This window comes from Pseudochaenichthys georgianus, chromosome 15 (genome assembly GCF_902827115.2).
Source record: "Pseudochaenichthys georgianus chromosome 15, fPseGeo1.2, whole genome shotgun sequence".
Lineage (NCBI taxonomy): Eukaryota > Metazoa > Chordata > Actinopteri > Perciformes > Channichthyidae > Pseudochaenichthys > Pseudochaenichthys georgianus.
The window spans coordinates 16,813,700-16,826,509 of NC_047517.1; the positions used below are offsets into that span (position 1 = coordinate 16,813,700).

At 41.4% G+C, this 12,810-nt stretch overlaps 1 protein-coding gene across 1 annotated transcript; it reads right to left on the reverse strand.

The window, feature by feature from the left end:
• Positions 1-1,883: 1,883 nt before the first annotated feature.
• npas4l (neuronal PAS domain protein 4 like) lies at positions 1,884-7,031 on the reverse strand. The gene is made up of 9 exons (XM_034101322.1): positions 6,931-7,031; positions 5,718-5,881; positions 5,391-5,536; positions 5,206-5,305; positions 4,744-5,008; positions 4,536-4,645; positions 3,991-4,126; positions 2,664-3,892; positions 1,884-2,571 (listed from the first exon to the last, which is right to left on the reverse strand). The coding sequence occupies exons 1-9, from the start codon at positions 7,029-7,031 to the stop codon at positions 2,543-2,545; spliced, it is 2,280 nt and encodes a 759-aa protein (XP_033957213.1). The 3' UTR covers positions 1,884-2,542.
• Between the last annotated feature and the right edge of the window lie 5,779 nt (positions 7,032-12,810).

Below are 12,810 nucleotides of genomic sequence, written 5' to 3' on the forward strand. Positions count from 1 at the left end.
ACGTGTATTACAATTAAATCACGGTAAAATATGTTCATTTTGTTTTAGTTGTAGCCCCCTTGCCAGCGATTCTCTCTGACCATTCAGCAGTCGAGAGTGTTTACGTCACTAGTTTAGCGTATTCAGCCCGGTTGTTGGCCCTGTAAGAACCTCAATTTTGGAGGGCCAGAAAAAAGGTGAAAAAGTAGCCCTGAGCCGGAACTATCCCTAGTTGAAAAGCAAAAAAAAGTGGGCCTGGCTTGGCCCGGCCACTTAAACCGCGCTACGTGCTGCAGTGGAAAAGCGCCATTAGACTGTCATGCTCTCTAATCTGTAAAAAGACACATGGCTGTTGGGAGTGTTCACAGCCTGTCCAGGTGAGGAGAGGAGGTGGACGTCTGCTGTCTCCTTGGTGTGGACAAACACGTCATGCACCGAACTTGGTGTTGCCGTGCCCGGGGTAAAATATTTGTACCCTGGGTAACATTGAGTGATGCGGAAAGACTGAAGCACAGCAGATGTGGGGACTTGTTAGGAACTTTATCTTCCATTGTACCCTTCAACAGAGACCACTCTTAATTAGGTCTCCATGGATAACACAAGGCATCTGGACTGTTTGCTCATGAGCGAACTGAATGATACCCTTTTTCTGCTCTCATGGGCGCACACTCATACAAACGTGCACACGCTCCTCTTCTACTTTTTTCAAGCTTGTTCAAGTAATATTACTAATAACATGGATATAGCTGTATTGCTGGGAGGCTGTTGGAGCTATTACTCCATCTAGTGGCTGTTTCTAATCTGCATGAGAAACACATGGGGGCTGCATGACACACTGCACCAGCTGCATGACTGTCGTGCCCCCTTTTTGTTTCCCATTCGTCCACATGGACCCTGCTTTATCTGGCTATTCATGTATGCATTGACTGTTGTCATCTGTCAAAAGAAGTAATTGATTTCCTCTGTATACAGTTGATGTGCTCTGGTTGGTATGACCAGCCACGAGATGTAAAATCAATGAAGCACTGAGCTCGAGACGTTGCAATCTGATCAGATGCAGGGAAAGTGCACGTAAAGAAATAGTAGTCCCATTTGTTATATATAACTGTTTGAAGTACCTTTGTAGTGGAAAGACTCCTACTCCTGCTGTATTTACTCCCAGTCCACAAAACAGTATTAAATTGTACACATGTGTTGTACTTAAGCTGCAACAACCAATATGTCTGTTTTAAGAATGTCTCATGGTGGAACTTATATGAAATATGTTTTTCTCTGAAGCTCTGAGGAGTTTCTTGGCATTTTTTCAGGTCATTTATTTGGCTTTACAGCCTAATACTGGTTTACTAGGACCAGCCTCATATAACAGTGTTATCATAATTCAGCAGGCAGCTATTTTCAGCAAGGGAAAACTAAGTGGCAAAAACAAAGTGCATCCTTAAAATAGTGAAGCATTTAACAATCATTTATCTCTCCAAATCCCAAACATTTTATAAAGAGAAAGTTAATATTGGGCTTACATACTGTATCTCTATTAGGAACTACTGTATTATGTCAAAAATGCAATTTTTTACAACTTGTTGGAATATCCACAAATAGCCAAATGAATCAGTTTATTTTTAAATGTGCTTTCAATTATTTCACTGTCTCATTTTATTTAAATGGTTCATCTTGGCCCTAACTGTATATACATGTGGTATTGTGTTATATTAGTCTATGGCTGCTTTACTGTTAAAGTCACCGTGGCGAGTTATGCTTATCATTCATTGAAATTAGTTTATGTAGACGAAGATTATTCGAATACCCTCATCATATCACACAACGCATATTCATTTTTCATCTGTTTTATTTACATTACACATTTCAAGCAAATTGCAGTAATAACACGGTGTACCAGTGCCGTGAAAAAACATCAGTGGAATGAATAAAAAACATTTCAAAACTATTAAGCGAGAGTAAAAATGTTGTCAAAAATAAATATAATTTAATAATGAAATTCACACTTGGATTGTGTTTAGAAGTACCATCGAGGTAGGTGTAATATGTAAAAATCATCATTATCTTTTTTTATGTATTCATAACAGCATAAAAGCATTAATGTCATAGTCATCAAGCTACAGATTTTAAGGCACCTAACTCCAATCAATAATATATATAGTCCTTTAAATCAGCATACCTTCATATTTATAAAATTCATTTGGCAATGACATTGATAAAGTGCTCGATAGTAAACTGTGGTCACTCAGCATTAGAACAAAAATATACCTCCATTTCAGCGTGTAAGCGTTGTCAGACACATTATTAAAAAGTACCTTTCTCATAAAATGTGAGACATCAGCACAACATAAAACACAGTCGACAGCAGTGTGGAGAAATGAAGACAAAGCTGCAGTGTTGAAAAGTGCATGATCTACTTCAGACGCTTTTCTAAATTCAGAAAGTAGTCCTTTGAGGAAACAGTGTCCCAGCAAAGATGTCCTTTAAATGTCTTCCGTCGCATTCATCTTCGAATCCAGCCCTGACAATATGTCATACAAGTGGTAGTGCAGTAAGTCACAGACTTATTTCAGTACAGGTTTTCCTCAGTAAGTCCATCTGAAAAGAGACAGAAATAACATTAATTCATTGTAATTTCAATATCTGAACGGTTAACATTATTTAACTGCTGTATTGGAGGTATAAATCACCTTGCTGAAGTGCACTCTGCATATAGTGATTGAGTTGATGCAACCCAGTGTGTTGGTCATGGCGTCCCAACTGCAAACTGTAGGGATCCATGGCAGCGAACTGCTCTGCAGGCAGGGGGTCCTCTGCGATATTTGAGGAGACACAGAGGGGCCCCTGCACCAGCTGATGGGGCTCACTCCTGCAATGCAACAGGCCCTGCTGGTAGTTGTACGGGACAACCCCAGGGCCAGACGTGGTGCTTTTTGTTGGGACCATGTCCAGGTCTTTTAAGATGCTGTCAAACACGGCGACATCCAGGACCATCTCGCGCTTCAGAGGAATGTCTGAGGGGAGAGTACAGTGACAGTCGCAGGAGGAGGGCAGGGTGTCAGCAACTGAAGGTTGAGCCACAATTTGAAGCGGGTTCGGGCTTTGATACATGGAAAAGCTGCTGGCTAAGGAAGAAATCTGCTGAGCCAGAATACTGATCTCTTCCTGCTCCCTCTCATTGTAATGGTTAGGCTCTGTGGACGTGGGAGACTGGTTGGGGGTGAGAAGGCCAGAATGTGTGGGCAACACATGTTGAGGGACATGATGCACCTGGACCATGCCGCCCCCCTGTGGCTGCTCGAGGAGGCAAAAGTCATCTTGATGCAGAGCACAGTCCACTGAGCCTTCACACATGTCCAACACAGACAGGCAGTCTGGAACTAATCGAGCCTCGGCAGTACACGCTTGGTAATCATAGGTGGGAGACGAGGAGGGGAGCGGGGAGCGAGCGCCGAAGGCTGCCTGGTCGAAGGTGTGTTCAGTGGATGCGGGGAGGGAGTCGGTGGGGGATTGGTCACAGGTGAGCTGTGCCTCTGGGTAGGAGTAATAGGAGGGAGAGCACTCAGGGGAGGACAGCAGCTGATCAGAGTATCCATGCACATCCATCAGGAGGTCACGGCTGAGCTCCTCCTGCTGCAGCGGGGAGCCGGAGGAGGCCGGGCTGTAGGGGGGGGTGAAGAGAGAAGGACTGTCACCCAGAGGAACAGGGGAGCCTTGGGAGTAAGCACACGCCACATAGTAAACGTCTTCCTCTGACTCCCTCCTCACTTTGGCACCTGGCTCCTCACTTTGGCTGTTAGACGTCCTCTGCCTTTTAAAGCATTTTGGATTGGGGCTCTGAGCGTGGGGCGCCTGCTGGGAGGAGGGCCTGAAGGCATCACCGCTGATTTTCTCCTGAAGAAATCTGGCCTCTGTTTCACTACAAGAGCAAAGCAATGTATTAGGTCGGTTGTTGAATTATAAACATTTTCATACAACATCATCTCAGGTGTGCTGAAAAATGTAAGTTTGTCATACCTGATGATGAAGTTTGTGCAGCTCACAGTCTGGCTCTCAGAGTCCTTGTTAGCTCGGATGTAGATCCAGGTCCAGGACAGATCCTTGCACTGGAGTCTGAGCACCACCTCTACCTGGAAGCCCTCGTCTGCTTGCACTGAAGGAAATAGGAAAGAGAACATTTTGGTTATTATTAAGCACAATAAATAGGACATGCACACAATGAAATTAGAGCTAAATCTTTACATTTCTTATTACACAAAACTTAAGAAATTGGAGACACTAACAATCCCATTTCTATGCTCATTCATTCAAACCTTCTTAGATTAATATATATGTATATGTTTCAATATAGGTTTGTAAGAAAGCTAACATGAGCAACATATACAGCAAACTCTCAATAACAACAACATGGAGTATTTCATGTTCGAAAAAGGGAGTAGGAAGAAGTGAATACTACTGTATGCTTGCTGTTTGTAAATGCAGATAAGTTTGACCTGTTCTGCAAACATATTTTAAATATGATTAAAGTGTTGTGTATGGAACTTTTTTTTCTGTAAACTTACTTAAACTTTTATGACAAGCTGCACTCGAAGACACATCTTCAGGGTGGATGAGGCTGTACCACGATCGACTGATCATTTCTTCTGCTGAATACCCCAAAAAATACAGAACACTGAAAAACAAAAAGCACGGGAAATGTTTGTTAGTCACGAATACAATAACATTTACATTGTATATCTGTTTAAAGGGGGATCTATAAATGTACTGTACCTGTCCGATAGCTGAGTGAAAGTCATATCCAATCTGTGCACACTGTTGAAGCTCTGGCAGAAGCTGGAGTCACAGCTCTTTAAGCGGTCGACTGTGGGGGTGCAGAGGGTCACAAACAGAGGCTGGCTGGTGGGACAGGCTGAAGAGGAGGAAGGGTAAGGCTGAGGGACAGACTGGAAGCTCCCTCTCACCAGCATGGAGCAGCAGCTGCCCTGCTGCAGCTTGAAGGCCTTGGAGGTTTGCATACAACATATAAAGCTCCTCTCTGAAGAAAGATGCAAGGAAAGGATTTTTAGAGATTGTACCAGAATGAAATTTGGAGGAAATTTGGCAAGCAAAGAATTAGATAGATGGATAGATAGATAGATACTTTATTGATCCCAATTTGGTAAATTATTTCGTTACAGAAGCAGCAGTGTCAAATCAATACTGAAGAAAACATATCAAAGTCTTGAAAGTTACCTGTGGATGAGTTGCTGTCAATGTCCAGGTTAGATTTAACAACATGAATGTCAGAGGGTTCAACCATGTCATACAAAGTGTCTCCTTGGAGCACATCTATCTGAAAAAAAAGTGTTCACCATTAGATACAACACAAAGAAATATAGATTCAACTAAAGTATCAAAAGATGTCCGAATTGACTTACCATGGAAAGACCGAGATATTCAGATGCATTTTGTGACACGTAGACCAGACTCCCCTGTGCAGTAGTGACCAGGATGAAGCCGTGCATAGCTGGAAGGAAGGCCTCGTGTGGCACCGAGCAGTGTGATCTCACTCCAGCTGGGAGTCCTGAGGGAGAGAGGAGTGAGTTCAGCCTCGGAAACACTCCATGCATCTCTGCAGGTTGGCACAGATTATCTTTGAAATGGTACCTGCAGCACTGCAAACTTTTACTTTGACAGCGACGCAGGCTGAATGCAGATTAAGAGGCTTAAAGACATACAAGAATGACTGAAGTGTGAAAACTCACCCTGGAGGAGAACAGACTTCCGGATGTAGGCACAGATGGCGGCCATGGAGTGTAAGTAGGAGAGACGCTCCTGGTCCTCTTGGGTGATGGGCAGCAGAGCGCGCATGCTCCTGATCTCATGATTGATTTGGTCCCGTCGGGCTTTGGACGCTCCTTTGGTGGATCTGTGAGGGACCATGGTTCACTGAGGTCAGAGGTGTGAAGAGAAACTGAGGAAAACTAAAGCTGAGGAGCCAAAGTTTATTCTACTGCCACACTTGCATTTCATAAAAAAACTGTCTCCCCAAAGGGAAAAGCAAATCAAAAGTTATTGAGCTTGGTGTCTCTTCCTCAGGGGTTCCTATGGAAACTGCTGCTGTGTCTCAGTAGAGTGTGTGTCTATGTGATCAGTATCTGTCTGGGTCCATCCAGAGAGAGCCTGGGGCTTTTATAGCTGCCAGACCTCAGCGTGGGCGTCGCACACAAAAGAGAGGCTGGGCTTCAGTGCTGCCTTCACTGCCTCAGAGAGAGACACAGAAACGCCACGGATGGAATCCAATCAGTTTGTCTCCCAGCACCCTAATAATAATAATAATAATAATAATAATAATAATAATAATGATCAAACAACATGATGTCATTGATAGCCTCATTTGGATTTTGTTTGAGAGATACTCAGAAATACTAGACCAAGATTTAAAGTAGGGATTATAAAACCGCAATTAAATTCACAGGCAAGTTTTTAAGTCCCAGTTTAATTCTAGAAATCCTTTATTAAAATGTTATTGATATTTTGTATTTGTATTCCACGCAATTGTTCATTTTAGAGTCATGTGCACATGTTTATACTTTGAGGTAAATTTAACAAATAACAAAAAGTTACCAAAAGACAAAAGCAATACAATAAATCTATTACGAGGTGATTTATCAATGCTGGTGGTGTTCTCCAGGCTGATTCTGCATTCTTATCTTATCCAACCCATTGGGATTCAAATGCACTAACAGCATCATCTTGTTGCATTACTTTGCATCACATTAAAAGTAACCAGTCTGCAGACAGGAGAAAACGGGATTAAATGCTCCCCGCGGTGCACACGCAGCAGGCAGCAGCAGGGTCTTAATTTTCAAAACAGCCATGTCTCGATTTTAACCACTAGAGGACGTGGAACATATAGAAAGTGTTGGAGATAGGAGCAGGAGGAGGAGGAGGAGGAGGAGGAGGAGAGTCACTGACCTGAACCTCCTGCAGAAGGAGCTGCGCTGATCCGCGTGCTGAGGATGAGAGGTGCACGGGTAAGTGACATGACATCTGCACGTGTTGCACCAAATAGTCATTTTTTTCAAGCTGAGGGTAAACACATACAAAAAGTTAAAACATGTACATTTTATTTGGAGATTCTCCATACAGAAACACACACTTTAAGTAAAAGCTGATAAAATAATGCTGACCAAGGATAATATCTTACCTGCAGGCTCAGGTCTGGAGGATGAGTGTTGAGTCATCGTGCGCGTCCCTCCATTTATAGCCCCAAACCCGACCATCCAGCCTGGCAGAGGAAAATATACACACACCGGGGTAATATTGCTTGTTGTGACGCGATGACAAACGATCGAGGAGGGTTATATTTAGTGAAGTGAGTGCTATAAATAACCCGTTAGATGGGACGCAGTAGCCCACCTCATTAAAGCGAGTCATTAATTAGGAATTATAAACGTGATGTTGCACGTGCGTAGATGGTGAAGTATTGCCACTGTGTGCTCGTGTTGGCTCGTAATGAGTAGAATAGGTGTTATATATAGGCCAGGTAATGAGTGATATATTAATTGAGTGATCAAAAAAAGGCAGTTTCGTTTATTGAGAAAAGTTGTACAAGTCGTATTGTACAAGTCAGAGCCGGCCCGACCCATTAAGCGACATAAGTGGCCGCTTAGGGCCCCGCGCAGCCACTAAGGAGCACCCTAGAAAGAACGAGAACAAATCTCAGTACACCGTCGCCGTGATAAGTATGTTTAATTAATTGTGTTAATATGCCTAGATTGCCTACTCTCAAAGTCATGTATTATATTATTGAGTCAATAATATAATACATTAACCGTGCTTTACCTGAACCTCATCATGACACAAGAGAGGATGGCAGGATTGTAATTTCCCGTGTTCAGTGAATGCAACAAAGGCAAGACACCAGACCAACCAGAGAGTTGAATGGAAATACACATCTGTCTTATTGGCTGACAGGTACCTATCATGTGAGCTGTGACAATGTTTAAAATAAACTGTCAGTCGGACTCAGAGTTTTTGAAGATGGACATAAGAAAACATTTTCTTAAAAAATACGACAATTCTCAAGTGGTGGCTCACACAACAACCCCAGAGCCACCACTTGAGCCAGGTAAACAAGGTATGTAAATGTCAGTAAACTGTAAAGTTATGCGAACATGTAAGCAAAGCATAAATTACAGCTACGTTGACGTTACTTTGAATCACGGGGGTAAGCTAAACTGTTAGCAAGTAGCTATAGCTAGCCAGATATATTAAATAAACACTTTGTCATACAATATAAATGTAATGTTTTTTAGCGTTACCTGGTGATTTCAAAGAAAGCTCTCTGTGAAATGTTGACTTACTGTTCGACATGAATCTAGAAGCTACCTTACAGTACACAGTTGATCCTGAGTCCTGTCAGTTAAAGTGTTTCATAGTTAGCTTAGCTAAGCATCAACCTAGCACTGACATAATAGGATGTTATGTGACAGTATTTCTGAGAAAAAGTCAGCTGAAATGGTGGCATATATAGTTGCCACTGCTTTACGTGTCAACAGCATGTTTGAACGTATTTGCAGCAGTAAATGTGATAGTTTGGCCACTGACGTTGCCATAACAACACCTGAATTTAAATGTGCAACCTCTTTTTGTGACAGATTTTTGCAAGAAATTATAATTCTTCTGAATGATATTCCTATTGACAGATAGTTTCTATGTGAACATTATGAGATGGACAGCCAGAGAGAATAAATGAAAAACAGTTATGAAATACTATATGACAAAACAAGAATACAGTTTAAGTGATTTGTAAAATGTCCATAAAGCAAAATCTGTTTACAGTTCTGTTTCATATGGGTGTTGAGAGATGTATCCATAGATCTCTTCATTTTGCTCTCAAAGTGCACCAGATTGATACTTTTAACTTCAATATTTAACAAAAATATTCTTCCCGGGGGAGCATGCCCCCGGACCCCCCTAGAGGAGGTGAGGATCCCCTTAGAGGAGGTTAGGTCCACGGTGTTTACATGCTTATTTATACAATATGTGTGCTTATGCTAACATCATAAGTCAAAAGTTGGTTCCGCGTTGTGTGTAGTGAGAACGTGCTAGAGTGAGGGGGGGCCCCAAGCCAAAGATCGCTTAGGCCCCCCAAAAGTTGTATGTGGCTATTAAATATTCATTAGTTTATTCGGTACTTGTGAGTTATCTGTCGTCACCTATTAATAGCGGATAGCAGGCTCCTCCACATGAACTTTTTCATTTCTCAAAATAACAAACATTAATAGGGGGTTAGGGTTGTTTAGAGATTCTAAAAAAAATGAAAGAAGTGTGTATTTAGAGAGACTGAAAAAAACTTTAAAAAGTGGTGACAGATAACCCACAAGTATCGTTTATTCTTATTGCAACAGAAGTCATTAAACGTTATTTCAGCTAACAAACCCTGACACAGTGGGACTAATTCCTAAAACGCTGTTTGAAAATATTTTCAAAACAGCCTTTACACTTTGAAAATGCTCCATTAAAAGTACAATTCAAGAATTTAAAATATGTTTGCATACAAATGACACCATGTTTATGCTATATTGCCTACAATGCAATATGATTGTTAATAGATGAATGTGTTAGCAGCTTGAGGACTCTAAATTCAGTTTGTATACCTCATTGGTTTTCAACCTAGGGGTCGGAGCCCTCCAAAGGGTCTCAAGACACATCTGAGTGGGCGTTGGATGATTAATGAGAGGAGAATGTAAAACAACATTGTCCAATTGTTTTTATATTTCTCCGTCCAATATTTGGTTTGTGTGTGTAAAATATTACACATTGTAATAGTACATGAAACCAGAAGTTTAGAGGGGAAATGTGTTGTTGGTCTAATTAAGGCATCTCAGAGATCTAAAACCTGACATGCTTTACAAACTTTGAAATGCTTACATAATTCTTCAAGTACACTCATTTGCAAACAAGACTTTGTCTTATTACGCATTTACTCATTTGCATACATGTCCGGATAAAGCATGAAGAGGATTTTTTTTTAATTTATTTACATGAATTAAGGTTTATATCAGACTATGATATGAACAAACCCCTTAGTAAAAACCTCCATAAAACAGATTAGAATGAAACAAGAAAGTGTGGTGTGTGATCACTTCTTATATTCTCAGTGTATCAGAAACAACCACATTTTGAGAAAACAGTCTATAGGGGTAAATAAAAAAAACGATATTTTAACTAATTTCTATCACCAGGACACTTCCTCTATTCATAACAAATATTATGGCAATTATGTTTTGTATATCCACTTTACTAAAATGGTGTATTTGGTTATGCAAATGAGGCATAATGTCATGCTAACCTTTGGTGAATTAATGAGAAATGTAGTCGCAGATAGAAATAGTAAAATAATCATTAGCATCTTTTCTGGAGGTTTTCTTTCCCCTTGTCTGAAATCAGAAAATACTGACTGCAATTTGTTTAGTGCATGATGAAACGCTGTTCTTGCTTGTAGTTTCTCATCTAAATCTGCTAGAGGCTACACATTGAATATGCCAATGCACCCACTCCCCTTCACATTATGAGAGTTCAGTCAGTAAAATCCAAACGAAACAATGGGAAGGTGAGCATTATATAACAGCCAAGCTATTTTTCACGAGGTAATTTAAAGTTGAACACTGAGTACAGCGTCAGAGTTCAAACTGCACTTTCATTATCTTCCAAGTCTCAGCAGCAGAGAAAAACAGCTTGATGCATCACTGTTTAATTTCTCAACAGATTTCTGAGGCAGTCAGCTATGGCAGTTTGTCTTCAAAGGGCTTTAACTGAGTGTGTGTTAGTCACTCAATTAAACCCCTGTTGGAAATGGAATTAAGCTACAGGTCTGGGAACGTGACGCACTGTGAGGCTTGCTCACTCACACAAAATTAGTTCCTTTCGCAGTTGATTAAGGGCATCACAAAGCATGAGCAAGGCATACTGAAACATTTTTACAAAAGGCTGTAACTCATCCTACAGATACTTTTCCATGGAAAAATACCAATTGAAGTTGCTTCTCCATGTTGATAAATTGTGACTTGTTGCTCTTTTTTCCATTTATTTAGAGTTCAATCCTCTAAGGGCTCTTGCTCCTTTAACGCCTCTTCTCTCAAATGCCAAATTTGGTGGCCTCACTTATCTGGCAGCAGAGAACTAGAACTTGAGTGAGGGAATTGTGCAGGGTTTAGGGGGGGACAAGACAAAACAAATCACTCCGAACAAATCCTCAGTCTGATTCTCAAGGGCCAGAGGGATCGTCTGAGTCCTGAGGGGAAATCAGAGAGTCATTTGGCCGAGTGTCTCCTTGCATTAGCGCCTTCGTTGCTGGCCGAGGGGAGGCCCCGGGGCCAGACAGAGACCCAACGCAGCCCCGCTTCCTGTGTGCGGCGGGGCCAGGCGGGACAGGGTGTCTCTCCTGCCTCACTTTAAGCTGACCCTCCGTCTGTGGCCTGCACTTAACACTGCAGATAACACCGGCTTTATAGCACAGGGCTGGTGACAGACAGGAACAAACTGCCAGGCCACTACTGAAGGCAGAGGAGAAGATTGGACCTGGGGTTCAGGGTGAGACACTTTCTAATGATGGGACCCCCAAAAGCAGCCGTACGCGTCCCATTGGGTAGTCTGACAGCCAGGGGGGGTTTGGTGGCACCATGGCTTCAGAGTACCCACTGAAGGAGATGATGAGGGCTATCAGACAGGCCGGCTGGGGAAGGTTCAGCTCTCTGGATGTCAGCAGGAACTGGAATCTGCAGGGTTCAAAGGACTAGAACTTTAAAGAGCCTCGTACAGTACATCCAAGAGGGAGCCGTAACACATCTGGCTTGTTTTTTTTTTAACTATCAATTCAGGTCTTCCTCTCAGAAAACATGTTGCTTATGATGATTTTCATCTATCTAGTGTTGCCTTTTAGTCTGACGTCCATAACCCTAAAGCCAATTTTAGCCATCGTATGTTGCAGACTAGATCCCAAATAAAAGAATAGAGAAAAATCACAATGGGAAATATAACATATGCAGCGCTCATTTAAAGGAATGGTCATTCGTACATCAATTACTTTTTCCAGTGTTTCCTTAAAATAATGGCGGGACATTTTTTTTTTTACTATTCACGATGAACGAATGATCAAAACACATATAAAAGTCCTAAGGAATTAAAGTAAAACTTCATCAAAATGTCCATTCAACAACTCACATAAGGTGTGCGGTATAACTTCACAAAGAAATGCATTTTTGCTCAAACCTTAGTTGTCTGAGAGGGAACGGATGTTTCAGTGTTGCTGTTTTTAAACGCTTCCCACTAAAATTCATCAAAACTTTTCCATTTCTGAATTCTTTGTAGGAATAAGAGAAGATCAAAATGTCCTTCATAAATTCAAGGCAACACTGGGTGAGTACGTGATGTAAAAACGTTCACATTGGGGTGAAGTATTCCTGTAATTAAATATCGGGTTTGTGTCTGCAGTTTGACACAACATGAAGTCTGTATCAGAACCCAAAATATGTGATTTTACACATACAGTATATCACATATATTAGGAAATCAACATTTAGCTCAAAAGGTTCTGATAACAGACTCAAGAGACTGAAAGTATAACAACAAATGTTAACTCAAATTGTCTCAGATGTATTATTGATACAGTAATAAAGTATATTGCACAGGAAGTCCTGACCACCCTTGACAGCCCCCTCAGAATAGCAAAGAATACAATAAAAACAATAAGCATAGGGTGCCTGTGTTTACAGTTGTAAAATGACTCCAAATTCACTCCATACTTTGTTCTGTTTTTTTACCCCTAAATGAAGAATACACTCCTTGGTA

Excerpts from the sequence above, each read along its gene's own strand:
- npas4l (XM_034101322.1), bottom strand. The coding sequence starts at position 7,031 with ATGACTATTTGGTGCAACACGTGCAGATGTCATGTCACTTACCCGTGC. Across the intron at positions 5,882-6,930 it reads TCCTTCTGCAGGAGGTTCAG|ATCCACCAAAGGAGCGTCCA; the intron begins GTCAGTGACTCT and ends GGTCCCTCACAG. Across the intron at positions 4,646-4,743 it reads TTCACTCAGCTATCGGACAG|TGTTCTGTATTTTTTGGGGT; the intron begins GTACAGTACATT and ends TTTGTTTTTCAG.